The sequence below is a fragment of the Sinohyriopsis cumingii genome, chromosome 9 (genome assembly GCF_028554795.1).
Source record: "Sinohyriopsis cumingii isolate HCF-2022 chromosome 9, ASM2855479v2, whole genome shotgun sequence".
In the NCBI taxonomy this organism is placed as follows: Eukaryota; Metazoa; Mollusca; class Bivalvia; order Unionida; family Unionidae; genus Sinohyriopsis; species Sinohyriopsis cumingii.
The window spans coordinates 97,295,134-97,310,768 of NC_142969.1; the positions used below are offsets into that span (position 1 = coordinate 97,295,134).

General features: G+C 36.2%; 1 protein-coding gene across 1 annotated transcript in view; it reads left to right on the plus strand.

Annotated features, from left to right (window-relative positions):
* Positions 1–15,635, plus strand: part of LOC149792295 (protein kinase C-binding protein NELL2a-like) — a 174,521-nt gene that overhangs the window by 91,219 nt on the left and 67,667 nt on the right. The window contains 1 exon segment of the mRNA XM_089970859.1: positions 12,863–12,956. Coding sequence (XP_089826985.1) covers positions 12,863–12,956 — 94 coding nt within the window.

Genomic DNA, 15,635 nt, shown 5'->3' on the forward strand with positions numbered 1-15,635 from the left:
TGCTAAACAGAAGTACGTACATTCTTAAAATATACAAAATAATGCTCACCGATTGCGAAAGAAATAAATATAAAATCTGGGGTTTTAATGTGAGAACTATTCTTTTGAACTCCGGATCTGGAGAAGTCTGGTATTTTCCTAATTCAGTCCATATATCTTCCTTTATATCGCTTTTTAACCAAGGACGAAAAAACGTATTTCATTCTGACTGGCGTTCAGGAGTTGCTTCGAAAACTTCATGCATGTATAACGATATAAAAGATAATTTCGAAACCAATTTTTATCTTAGAATAATTGCTAATGTCAGTCACAGAAAGACTTTAGTAAATTAATGGTTTCATCACACTCATTATCAAGACTGGTAGGCATGTAGGAAAAGAACGACACGAAATGACATGTGAACTTTGTGTAATAATGAGATTGAAAATTTATATCATTTCCTCTTAACGTGTCCGCTGTATCTCTCAATTAGAAAATCTTATATTCATCATTATTATTAGCAGGAACCAAGCATGTATAAACTAATTCAGTTACTCATACATGAAGATGTACGAACTCTAAAACATGTACATAAATATGTGTATAATGTATTCCAACCTATATTATCTTCTCTTGTTGATTAGCTCTCTCTCTCTCTCTCTCTCTCTTAATTGAGAAGCAACATAGAATGGCAAACTTCGTTGATCACTTACGACTCACAGAAATATCCATAATAATATCATCTTAAAATGACTTTAATTAAAATTTTCAATTATTTATATGGCTGATTTAATGCGAATTTTAACAATTAAATGGTATTAGCTGTTATCCTAGAGGATGTTTAAAAACAAAAATTAAAATAAAATATTTTTCGGAAAATTATGCGTCAAGGAAGAGAGTTGCACTTTATGAATTATTGATCAGATTTTTCCGTAATGATTGCTTTTTACGCACAAAGTCCAAGTAAATTTAATTCTTAATCCCTGCAGGGGAAAAAAGATTGCGGAATTATCTGACACTGCTTGGTTTGCGCTTGCGTTGACGCAGCTAAAATGTAGCCAAGAATTAGCTTCCTCAGGGAGTAGAATGCATCTAGATTAGATTCATCAAAAGCCATTTGTTTGAGAACATTGAATTTAACCCCATGCCAAATTGCAGTGGGACTGACTATCATTAGCGCCGCCGTGCTTAGGTTGCGCTGCTGCTGTTATTTCTCTGTTTAGTCATCTGGGATTTAACCGTCCGTTGCATCTCTTCTGTGCTTCTACCGATAAGCAGTTTGAGCACTCAGCGTGAAATCTGTTGTCCGCTGCAAATACACCATGGTTGTACTGAAACGCTGTGGAATAATTCGTGTCACTGCAGGATTCTAATTGAAATTTGTTGTACGTCCACTGATCAGTTCAGTGGACTGCCGTTGTCGATGAAATAAATCAGTTCATAAAACACATTACAAACACCTGCACCTTTTCTTTGATACCCGCTGCATTTCTGCTGACATTTGTATTATGTTAGTTCTCTTTAACTTCCACTGCAAATCCGCTTAAAGCTCATTTACGTTATCTGGATTTTAACTCCTACTGTAATTCTGCTGAAAAATGTTTATTTTTAGATTCGATTCATAAATATTATTTCGTTCTCTGATATCCACCGGTAAACTATCTGAAATATTTATTTCCTGTTCCGCTGCAAATCATTTGAAAGCCACTGCTTTTCTGCTGGAAAGATTTCCGGAATAAATTGTAACAACTGGCATTATGGGATAGGAAGTACTTTCTGCTTAAGCATGCAGTTTTCTGTCACGGTCTTTTCTTTTATTGAGCTGTATCGCTTAATCTTTTGGTGCAATATTCAATATATGTCAGCTGTTTTCTCTTTTGGTTGAATTTCACTTGGACACAATATTTCTTAAGGTGATGTCATTCGACCATTGCACACGACAGGAAAGAACACGTGATTGCTTAATTTCATTTGGACACAATATCTCTTAAAGATGCTATTCACGGATGGCACTGTCCGATAACATTAAGGCTACTCTATACAGTTTTGGATTTTTGGAGTACTCTTAATACTGCTATCAGTTAGTAATCCTATACGCGTGCGCGCGCACACACTCACATGTAATGACGGCTTTTTTTTTTGTTGTAGAAAGACATTCTTTATCGTTTTGTGTGATATATTGCACACTGTGAAGATATATGTTGCAGTTGTATGTCAATTAAATCAAATCTTTGTGTATGGAGCTCTGATTGCATCCTATATATGAAATGAATAGATGCATAGATATTTACAGTGGATTACACATATTTCATTCTCCATGCATACAGGTTCCATTCCCTATTGCTTGAACACAGGTTCCATTCCCGATTGCTTGAACACAGGTTCCATTCCCTATTGCATGAACACAGGTTCCATTCCCTATTGCTTGAACACAGGTTCCATTCTCTATTGCTTGAACACAGGTTCCATTCCCTATTGCTTGAACACAGGTTCCATTCCCTATTGCTTGAACACAGGTTCCATTCCCTATTGCTTGAACACAGGTTCCATTCTCTATTGCTTGAACACAGGTTCCATTCCCTATTGCTTGAACACAGGTTCCATTCCCTATTGCTTGAACACAGGTTCCATTCCCTATTGCTTGAACACAAGTTCCATTCCCGATTGCTTGAACACAAGTTCCATTCCCTATTGCTTGAACACAGGTTCCATTCTCTATTGCTTGAACACAGGTTCCATTCCCTATTGCTTGAACACGTTACATTCCCTATTGCTTGAACACAGATTCCATTCCCTATTGCTTGAACACAGGTTCCATTCCCTATTGCTTGAACACAAGTTCCATTCCCGATTGCTTGAACACAAGTTCCATTCCCTATTGCTTGAACACAGGTTCCATTCTCTATTGCTTGAACACAGGTTCCATTCCCTATTGCTTGAACACAAGTTACATTCCCTATTGCTTGAACACAGGTTCCATTCCCTGTTGCTTGAACACAGGTTCCATTCCCTATTGCTTGAACACAAGTTCCATTCACGATTGCTTGAACACAAGTTCCATTCCCTATTGCTTGAACACAGGTTCCATTCCCTATTGCTTGAACACAGGTTCCATTCCCTATTGCTTGAACACAGGTTCCATTCTCTATTGCTTGAACACAGGTTCCATTCCCTATTGCTTGAACACAGGTTCCATTCCCTATTGCTTGAACACAGGTTCCATTCCCTATTGCTTGAACACAAGTTCCATTCCCGATTGCTTGAACACAAGTTCCATTCCCTATTGCTTGAACACAGGTTCCATTCTCTATTGCTTGAACACAGGTTCCATTCCCTATTGCTTGAACACAAGTTACATTCCCTATTGCTTGAACACAGGTTCCATTCCCTGTTGCTTGAACACAGGTTCCATTCCCTATTGCTTGAACACAAGTTCCATTCACGATTGCTTGAACACAAGTTCCATTCCCTATTGCTTGAACACAGGTTCCATTCCCTATTGCTTGAACACAGGTTCCATTCCCTATTGCTTGAACACAAGTTCCATTCCCGATTGCTTGAACACAAGTTCCATTCCCTATTGCTTGAACACAGGTTCCATTCTCTATTGCTTGAACACAGGTTCCATTCCCTATTGCTTGAACACGTTACATTCCCTATTGCTTGAACACAGATTCCATTCCCTATTGCTTGAACACAGGTTCCATTCCCTATTGCTTGAACACAAGTTCCATTCCCGATTGCTTGAACACAAGTTCCATTCCCTATTGCTTGAACACAGGTTCCATTCTCTATTGCTTGAACACAGGTTCCATTCCCTATTGCTTGAACACAAGTTACATTCCCTATTGCTTGAACACAGGTTCCATTCCCTGTTGCTTGAACACAGGTTCCATTCCCTATTGCTTGAACACAAGTTCCATTCACGATTGCTTGAACACAAGTTCCATTCCCTATTGCTTGAACACAGGTTCCATTCCCTATTGCTTGAACACAGGTTCCATTCCCTATTGCTTGAACACAGGTTCCATTCTCTATTGCTTGAACACAGGTTCCATTCCCTATTGCTTGAACACAGGTTCCATTCCCTATTGCTTGAACACAGGTTCCATTCCCTATTGCTTGAACACAGGTTCCATTCCCTATTGCTTGAACACAATGCATTCTGTCCCAATGACAATAAGAATGGATTACACACGATCAGGCATTCTGTCCCAATGACAGTAAGAATGTACTCCACCCTACCAGCCATTCTGTCCCAATGACAGTAAGAATGCACTACACACTACCAGGCATTCTGTCCCAATGACAATAAGAATGTACTACACACCACCAGGCATTCTGACCCAATGACAATAAGAATGGACTACACAACACCAGGCATTCTGACCCAATGACAATAAGAATGTATTACACACGACAAGGCATTCTGTCCCAATGACAGTAAGAATGTACTCCACCCTACCAGCCATTCTGTCCCAATGACAGTAAGAATGCACTACACACTACCAGGCATTCTGTCCAAATGACAGTAAGAATGGACTACACACCACCAGGCATTCTGTCCAAATGACAATAAGAATGGACTATACACTACCAGGCATTCTGCCCAATGACAGTAAAAATGTATTACACAGCACCAGGCATTCTGTCCCAATGACAGTAAGAATGTACTACACACCACCAGGCATTCTGTCCCAATGACAGTAAGAATGTACTACACACCACCAGGCATTCTGTCCCAATGACAGAATGTACTACACACTACCAGGCATTCTGTCCCAATGACAGTAAGAATGTATTACAAAGCACCAGGCATTCTGTCCCAATGATAATAAGAATGGACTACACGCCACCAGGCATTCTGCCCCAGTGACAGTAAAAATGTATTACACAGCACCAGGCATTCTGTCCCAATAACAGTAAGAATGTACTACACACTACCCGGCATTCTGTCCCAATGACAATACGAATGTACTACACACCACCAGGCATTCTGTCCCAATGACAATAAGAATCTACTACACACCACCAGGCATTCTGTCTCAATGACAATAAGAATGTACTACACACCACCAGGCATTTTGTCCCAATGACAAAAAGAATGTACTACACACTACATTCATAGTACACGTGTTTCATTCTATACGTGTTTCATACTGTCTGGTTGATACTGCACGTTTCATACTGTGGTTCATACTACGCGTGTTTCGTACTTCACTCATTGCATACTATTTGTTTTCATACTACATTTGTTTCATACTTCACGTGTTTCATACTGTGTGTTTCATACAACGCGCGTTTCATGCTATACGCTTTTCATACTATTTGTTTTCATACTACACTTGTTTTATACTACACGTATTTCATACTATGTATGTTTCATACTATACGCTTTTCATACTTTTCCTTTAAAGTCAGTCTAACTTATTAAATAAGTTAAACAAATTTCTTTTTAACCTACCACAACTGAGTGCAAATGCAGCCATATTGTCTGTCAGCGTGATGTATTTTAGAGTTTGTTATGTTGAACAAAATGCATCATTAGATTGTCGAGGACTCGTCATTGTGATATCGGGGTCAAATAAACGAAACGATCATGGGTTTCGTGCTTAGATTTTGACAGTATGCTAAAACAACGGGTGTTAAGTGAAGACGATAAACTTTGACTCGACTATGCAAATTGACGAATTTTGTATCATTTTAATCAGAGAAGCTGAAACTAAAATGAAACACCTGTCATCTTCATATTCCTAACGTCAGATACAGCAAGGACTTTTCTGAATATAAAACTGGTATGTTGTATTAAAACAAACTGGTATGATGTAAGATTATCAATATGTGTATTTTAATTCATTCTTTAACTTCTGCCAGCTGTAATTGTTGTTGTTGTTTTTGTTTTTTAGGTTTAACGCCATTTTTCAGCACACGATAGGCTATACATGGCGGCCAGTATTAATGGTGGAGGAAAAACCCGGGAAAACCCCGGAAAGAACCACCGACCCACGAGAAGCTACTGGCAAGCTTTCTCATGCCAGCTGTAATTAAAACATGATTTTCATTTCAAATTAACATAGGAGAGCCATTCTTAATTAACACCACAGAGTCATTTGTAATCTACACAAGAAGGTCATTTGGAATTAATGCACGAGATTCATTTATAATTAACACACGAGTCATTTTGTAATTAAAAGAGATTTGCAAGACTACTTAATATACATGCGTTCAGATAGGTCTGTTACAGTTACAAAGTGTGCTGACTGATCGCATTCTCTCCTGTATGCCAGATATTCTTTTTTTCAGTTTATATATAACTCACAATAGGAATAATGTTTTAAACTATTTATATTAGCATTTACCTGTTCATGTATACCATACTTCAGTCAGCTGTTGTACGTTGCCAAATTTTTGCACTCCAAACCAAATCCCCGTCAGTAATATTTTGTGTGCTAGCTTTAACTCAAAACAGGTGATTATTTTTTATGACGCTGTGAACTTTCAGTGCACATTTTATATAACTGAATCGGTTCTCATTTCAAAAGAAAATTGGCTAAAGGTTTTAACAAAGCATTTGAAACGCATGCATGTAGTTGTAGTTTAATGCGTTGCTGCGTTGCAGATGTGATAGAATTAACAGCAGAGAAAATCTGTCAGTAAGAATAATATAGGATTCAGGAAGAATGTTAAAAATACCTGTACTTTCTTAATTTTTGTAATCAACAAATAAGGAAACACGAATATAAGAGGTACTTTAATGGCATGCAAACAATTTAAGCAGTACCATATACATCCGTATTCATACCATACCTGTATGGTCGGTATGTTGACAGCAAATATAATTCATTCTGTTTAGTGCGAGTTATTTGGCTCAACAGCTGTTGAAAAAAGAGTTTTGATAGGGGTCAAATAAAAATGCTTTCAACACGTACGTGTTTTCACTGAAATAGGATACACAGCAAGATTACAAAGATAGATAGCTGTTGCTGTAGTTATAATGATCAACATTATTTTTGAAATTGCACGGCATTCCCAGCGGTCAAGATCATTTTGCGGGTCAATGTTAATATTTTATTGACAGACTGATAGTTTTGAAAAAGGAACCATTTACAGCAAACAAAAATACTCTATACATCTTAGTACGCTTTTGATCAGAGTTTTACGTACTTGAAGTAATACAGAGGCACTTGCAAAAGCTGATTTAATAATTGAATATTGATGGATTATTTATTTTAAGTTGAAACATTCTTACTTTTATTAGAGACAGTTGTTATAGCAAATAGTATTGTTTTCAGACATGAGTAGAATCACGTGGTTTATGTGACTTTCTTTGTGCCTTAATCTAACTTCAATGGGAATAAAGATAACAATTCGTATAAGTAATCCAAACTTTATTCAGGACAAACAATATATATCACTGGTATAATTTTGAATCCATTTTGAGCAAGAAAATCAAGTAGATAATCCAAAAGTTAAAAAGTATACCTCGATCATTATCATGTCATTGAAAGTGCCTATGGTTAATACAAATTACGAAGTGACAAGTACTCGAGATTTGCGTTAGAGTTTTGTGCTTGAAAGGTTTCGATGATATGGAACCCTAATACAGGGATTAGGAAGCCTGACCTAATCCACTCTAAAAGAAAAATAACATTGTTATAATAAACAATGCAACATATCCCGATCGAAAATGTATAGCCTGCTAAAGAAGGTTTATTTGTCTATGTAGAAATCATGGCTTTTACATAACATCTTCACCAAAACCGTTTTGTCTTCGGAGTTTTTAGTACCGTGTGAGATCAATGTTCATATCCATGGGTACCCTTCACAGTTTGATCAGATATACTATTGAACAGTAAACCTTCTCTTGAAGGACCTAACTAAAGATTTTCTAGATCTTCAGAATCTCCCATTTTATATTTGTTTGATGGATCAACGAGATTTTGGATTTCGTATTTTGAGTCAGATATCCCAGACTAATATTTATCTACCAGAGGAACCGGATGGATTGGATTGTTTAACGTAATTTATTTTTTGGAAACCTTTGTCTTCCCATGAATACCCCCCCCCCCCCCCCCCCATGGTGTCGAGCCACATTCTCGTGATCTGCACGTTTTACGTGTCGGCTTGCCCATCCCTTACTTCCAGAAGAAATGATCGAACGACTCATCACTGACCAGAATATGTGTAATATCTTTAACACCGCAGTCAGCTCTTGTGGGCAAACATTATCCTCGATGTAACGTAAACACTTCCGCACCTGAACCAGAAGGTAATGTAAACTTCAATTTTTGTCTGGTATTCTGTATGAACAGAAATCGTGAAGCCTATCATGGCATCAAAGCAAGATTGCCATTAGGTTTGCCATGCGTTTAAATACCGACCATTGTTTCGGCGCTAATGGTGATACAATAATTCAAGACACAACGTACAGCCGTTTTCATCTTGCAATGCACTGCGGTTTTTATCACGTAGAACCAGTACCGGATTTACCATTGTGCTTAGGTGTGCTTAAGCACAGGGCCCCGTTGTCCAGGGTGCCCCATCTTCCTGGCAAAAAATAATTTTACGATGAATTTTTCAAATGTTTTTCAGAAGTCAAAACGTCCTAAACTTCCTGAGTATGTATGTCTGACTACCTGCGTAGGCCTACCGGGCCTACCTCTTTCAGGGCCCAAGTAAGGGGCTTCATAACTTAACTAGAACAGGGCCTCATTTGTCCTAAATCCGGCACTGCGTAGAACACACAATTTGGCCGTTTCTCATCGTTTCTCATCGCGATAATTGATTTTGAAAATATACTTTATTAACATGGCATATTTCGTGTAAGTTTATAAGAATTTAGATTTTTATGTGATATTGTTAGGGTTAGTGCGTTTCAACGAGGAAATTTAGTTTTGACTTGCATTCAACACCCGATACTCTTGTAGCCCCAGGGAAAAACCCCGGATACTCTCGTAGCCCGTGGGAAAACTAAATATTGAATGACATTACCTTGCAAGGGAATGGATGGATTATAACAAGCAATATCTGGGACCTGAATAATCAGAACTGATACATGCTGTCTGTTAGATAAATGTTTTTTAATGCATAAACGTTTCGAGAATGGAAAGATAATTTAACATCTTTGGAAGATAAAAACAACTATCAGGATTGCGTTTCTGATATATACGGAAAAGCAGCAATAATAAAAAGACCTAATTGATTATTGCTCTATCTTGACCAAAAAGGTTGTTCCTGGTCAGCTGAAATCTGTTCGGTCTGAGGGAACGAATATACTGACTGATGTGTCATGAACACAAAATAAATAGATAAGTTTGGACCAAGAAGAAACAGATTGATGAAATAAATCGGCACGGGCGATAAATCGACAGAAATAATATGATGGTGAAAAGATAAATTTTTGTTTACATAGAAATGTAAAATACAATTTCAGACTATTTTCAAAATTTTATTTTTGACAATAATTATGAACCCCTAAATATGTTTTAAATGTAATGACACCAGTTTACTGCAAAAATAAAATATTAAATATCTCAGAAATGCATGCAATTTGACCCACCAAGTTTAAAAAGTAAGCTTTGTGAATATTATTTTATATCTGAGCAATCTTCGGAAAATTGTTTTAAAAAATCTTCAAGGTAAGTGTTGAACTGAACAAAATACATAGCTCTGTATGATATATCGGGTGTATGGCCTATAATGCAGCTCTATCTCTTCGACTAGTGTGATGCTTTCTTATTGTTTGCTTCACTTTAATGCAGCTCTATCTCTTCGACTAGTGTGATGCTTTCTTATTGTTTGCTTCATTTTAATGCAGCTCTATCTCTTCGACTAGTCGTGTGATGCTTTCTTATTGTTTGCTTCACTCTAATGCAGCTTTGTCTCTTCGACTAGTGTGATGTTCTCTCATTGTTTGCTTCACTTTAATGCAGCTCTATCTCTTCGACTTGTCGTGTGATGCTTTCTTATTTGCTTCACTTTAATGCAGCTCTATCTCCTGGACTAGTCTTGTGGTGGTCTCGTTGTTTGCTTCACTTCATTGCGGCTCTATCTCTTCGACTAGTCGTTTGATACTGTCATTGTTTGCTTTACTTCAGTGCGGCTCAACCTCTTCGACTGTCGTGTGACGCTTTCATTGTTTGTTTCACTTTAATGCGGCTCTATCTCTTCGACTTGTCGTGTGATGTTCTCTCATCGTTTGCTTCACTTTAATGCGGTTTTCTCTCCTCGACTTGTCTTGTGATACTTTCTCATTGTTTGCGTCAGCTAAGCTAATTAATTGTAGTTGTTGATAAATCTTTCATATAAAAAGAAAAAAGTTTCGAAGTCGGGGCGGGAATGCATAATTTGTTTTACATCAGATGGAGAAGAAAAACCGCTTGAATAAACATGTTAACTGTCACTGGCAAATTGGTGCTTTATTTACATAATGAAGAAAGAACTTAACGTTTTTAGAAGAAAAAAAACTTAATATTTTTCAGTAGTTTTAACCTCACAAAAATTCTTTTATATTAAGGTACTTTCCATGTTACAAGTTGAAATCAGTGGTCTACGTATCTGATAAAATATTTCAACAGTTACTTGTTTCTCATTTTTTTCTTAAATAGTGTACAAACATATATTACTGCACGCTTATTATATATTTATATATTGCTCTTGATAGAACAAAATATGGAGATGTGATGGTTTCTTCGCCCAAGGCAAATTATGTTCCACGAAGGCGAAACAATAAATTTTTTTTTTTTTTTTATAACGTTGACGTTTTGTTCTCTGTCACGTACTATTATTTACGCCAGTAATTAACACTGTTATTTTTATGAGTTACAGTACTATATTTGGATGTTTGAAAACCTCAGAAACATCGAATGAACGTTATATTTACTGAATTATACCGTTGAAGACATCATTTCTGCCTTGATAGGAAATACATGCATCCCGTTTGTAGAAACTCCGTATCACATTATATGCAGGAATGCATGTCTGTAATAAAACCTAATGTTATCGTTGATATTGTAGGATATAATCATTACATTTATTTCAAAGGATAAAACAATTTATCCACTTGGTAATGTATACAGTATTGAAATATATTTGGCTCGTGAAATGGGTTTTTATGCAAATGATTATTTTTTTCTAAATCTTTTTTTTGTGAGAGGCGAAGTGAGTGGAATACGAACTTTTGACAAATGAAAACCGAAATTTGGATACCTTATATCCAACAATCATTAAATATATGGTTTTAACGAAAACGTTTACGTCATTATTAGTTTCCTGATTTCCGTGGTATTTAGGAAAAATCTGAAGGCTGTGGACCAAATGTAGGTTTCTAATCTTATGCTTAGTTTATTCAGTTTGAGGTTAGAAATTTAATCTTAAAAATTATCATAATTCTCGAGTAAATCGGTACGGCAATAAGGAAAACTGTAGTCTGCTGGTTCTATGTTACATCACTATCTTCATTCACTTCCTGTATTCGACTTTGCAATATTGCAGTTCAGACAAATATAGCAAACAGGCCAGGATAAATCTGTCTGGATTTACATACCAGTCTGTGCAGAGGGTACTTTGTTTTAATAGACCGCACACACTCTGGGGGAAGAATCAAAGCTATCTGTCAATATTACCTCATCTTTACCTCAATGGAATGCAGAATGAGTGGAGTTTGTGGCACTGGAACATGCAACAGTTTACACAAGGAGTTCTTCTGAATAACGTAGATTACTTCAATGTACCAGTTTGTAAAAGATTCTTGTCTCTGTCTCCATTTACCATACTTGTTAATTGAAACTTTTATTTCGTCGTCATACATTGTATAAATATTCAAACCAGTCTATGAATATACTACTCAAAATGTAGGTATGAAATATTCTGTAAGGAAGAAGTTAAAATAAAATTAAAAACTGAGCCAACTGTTTTCTTTAGGTAGGTCTGGGTATTGGACTAGTTAACCTTGAATGAATGGAGCTGGGAAAGAATTCAATTTTGCAAATGCACCGAAGAAGCGTTTTTGGCTAGAATATTCAGGTTGCATAAATTGTTCCTGGTAGCAGTCATTAAGATTCATGTATGCCGAATTATACACCAAATCGCAAACGGATCAAAATGTCTGCAACTTGCTAAGAAACATTCTAAAATTACACACACAAAATACCATATAACTTCTGTATTCAGCCTTGGCTGGAGTTGCCTTTGTCATGCATTTTATTCTAGAACTGTCTCATTGGCCAGATGGATCAAAAAAGTTAAAGTAACCCCGCATGTTTTGGCCATTGCCATGAAATAAGAATCCAGAGCTTGTGAGACAAATGATAGACAATCCTTAAAACATTGCTTATATCTGACATTGTTTCTGTCTTTGCTGGAAATGGGTACTGGCTTCACAGAAATCCAAGCCAAAAACTGTCTTGTGGCCAATTCATGAAAATTTTTGCGCTTTGGTTTCTGGAAATTTAACATAACAGGAAAGTATCCTTTATGTAATGCAGATATGGTTAGACTGGAACTGTCAGATTGGCTATTCAGCTAGAGCTGACATTCGGAAAACATTTCACACAGTATGCTCAATATTGTGTTCAGAGTCCGATAATAGTGTCATTCTGTGACTGTTCAAAGTCCGATAATAGTGTCATTATGTGACTGTTCAAAGTCTGATAATAGTGTCATTCTGTGATTGTTCAAGGTCCAATAATAGTGTCATTCTGTGACTGTTTGAAGTCCGATAATAGTATCATTTTGTGACTGTTCTCATGATTATATGTACACAGAACATAACAAGTTAATTACCTTGGGTGTTTCGCTTCCTGCATTCTAAGTTTCAGTGATATAGATAAAGTAGTAAAACAGAGTTTGAGAGTCTGAGTTGTTCATATATTTTCTTTTGCAGAATGGGACTGTGGAATGTCGTAACATAGACTGTCCATCAGCTGAATGTGCCAACCCAGTTTACAGAGATGGGGAATGCTGCCCAGTTTGTCTCAGTAAGTCACTGTGATTGAGATTGTAGTTAAACTTTCTCAAGTGCTTCAAATGGCAACATAAAGAAATTAGTAGTGAAATCTTGAAGTAAATATTCGTTTATCTCTCTGCAGGAAATATTTAGACAAAAAGTAATAACATTTATTTTTATCTTAAACGGGTCATTGGATTGCAACAGCAAGGGATATTGTGTTTAGAAATAAATTGGTGCTGCCCAGTATTTATTAACTGTGTTTCAGCATGAGAGATCATCTGTTTGAGGAAAAGAAGAAACTAACATTTAAATGAAAGCAATGTTAATGGACTAATATTGCTTGTGGGGACCCATTGCTTAAAGCATTGCATACATAATGCTTGTGGGGACTCATTATCTAAAACATTACTTACATAATGCTTGTGGGGACACATTACCTAAAGCATTACTTACATAATGCTTGTGGGGACACATTACCTAAAGCATTACTTACATAATGCTTGTGGGGACACATTACCTAAAGCATTACTTACATGATGCTTGTGGGGACTCATTACTTAATATGTTACTTACATAATGCTTGTGGGGACTCATTGCCTAAAGCATTGCTTAATGCTTTTTAGGACTCATTGCCTGAGACATTACTTATGTAATGATTGTTTGGACACATTACCTAAAGCATTACTTACATAATGTTTGTGGGGACTCATTGCCTAAAGCATTGCTTAATGCTTGTTAGGACTCATTGCCTAAGACATTACTTACATAATGCTTGTGGGGACTCATTGCCTAAAACATTACTCAACTGCTTAAAACATTATTAACACAATACTCACATATTCACTGCTTTTTATGACATCTAGATGTCTTTATTGGATCTATTCACTACTTTTTATGACATCTAGATGTCTTTATTGGATCTATTCACTACTTTTTATGACATCTAGATGTCCTTGTCTGATCTATGTACTGCTTTTTATGACATCTAGATGTCTTTATTGGATCTATTCACTGCTTTTTATGACATCTAGATGTCTTTATTGGATCTATTCACTGCTTTTTATGACATCTAGAAGTCTTTATTGGATCTATTCACTACTTTTTATGACATCTAGATGTCTTTATTGGATCTGTTCACTACTTTTTATGACATCTAGATGTCTTTGTCTGATCTATGTACTGCTTTTTATGACATCTAGAAGTCTTTATTGGATCTATTCACTACTTTTTATGACATCTAGATGTCCTTGTCTGATCTATGTACTGCTTTTTATGACATCTAGATGTCTTTATTGGATCTGTTCACTACTTTTTATGACATCTAGATGTCCTTGTCTGATCTATGTACTGCTTTTTATGACATCTAGATGTCTTTATTGGATCTATTCACTACTTTTTATGACATCTAGATGTCCTTGTCTGATCTATGTACTGCTTTTTATGACATCTAGATGTCTTTATTGGATCTATTCACTACTTTTTATGACATCTAGATGTCCTTGTCTGATCTATGTACTGCTTTTTATGACATCTAGATGTCTTTATTGGATCTATTCACTACTTTTTATGACATCTAGATGTCCTTGTCTGATCTATGTACTGCTTTTTATGACATCTAGATGTCTTTATTGGATCTATTCACTACTTTTTATGACATCTAGATGTCCTTGTCTGATCTATGTACTGCTTTTTATGACATCTAGATGTCTTTATATGATCTATTTACTGCTTTTTTTGACATCTAGATGTCTTTGTATGATCTATTCACTGCTTTTTTATGACATCTACAGGTGTTTATGTGATATATTCATAATAATCACAGCAGCTGTCATCAAGCACAGCTGTAATGGAATGATGCATGTAAGATGAACATACCTAAAATAATTTCAACTTTGTGTCACATACCCTGATCAGGCTCCAGTGTCACAAACATAGTAGAATTCTGGAACTGGGACATTAGATTGTTTGATCTAAGTCAGTCATTCTGGAATTGGGGCCTTAGATTGTTCGATCTAAGTCAGATTTTCTGGAATAGGGACATCAGATTATTCGATCTAGGTCAGTCTTCAATTTCATCCATCTTTTTATTGAGTTGTAGACTTATGTTGAAGTGTAGACTTATGTTGAAGTCTAGACTTATGTTGAAGTGTAGACTTAAGTTGAAGTCTAGACTTATGTTCAAGTGTAGACTTAAGTTGAAGTCTAGACTTAAGTTAAAATGTAGACTTAAATTGAAGTCTAGACTTATGTTGAAATGTAGACTTATGTTAAAATGGAGCCTTAAGTTGAAGTTTAAACTAATGTTGAAATATAAGCTTAAGTTGAAGTGTAGACTTAAGCTGAAGTGTAGACTTATGTTAAAATGTAGATTTAAGTTGAAGTCTAGACTTATGTTGAAATGTAGACGTAAGTTGAAATCTAGACTTATGTTGAAGTGTAGACTTAAGATGAAGTCTAGACTTACATTGAAGTCTAGACTTAGGCTAAGCCTAGACTTATGTTGAAGTTTTGTTTCTGCAAGATAACTTTGCTCGGAATTGTTGGATTTCAATTAAAATTTGATATGCCTTGTTATCCCTGATGTGAGCTCTAAGAATTTTTACTTCAGCTTCTGTGTCTTCATTATTTGGAATTATGGCCTGGATTCCCTGTTCTCCCAACGTTTGTTTTAGCACTGTGAATTTACCAAGGATAATTAGATTTTGAC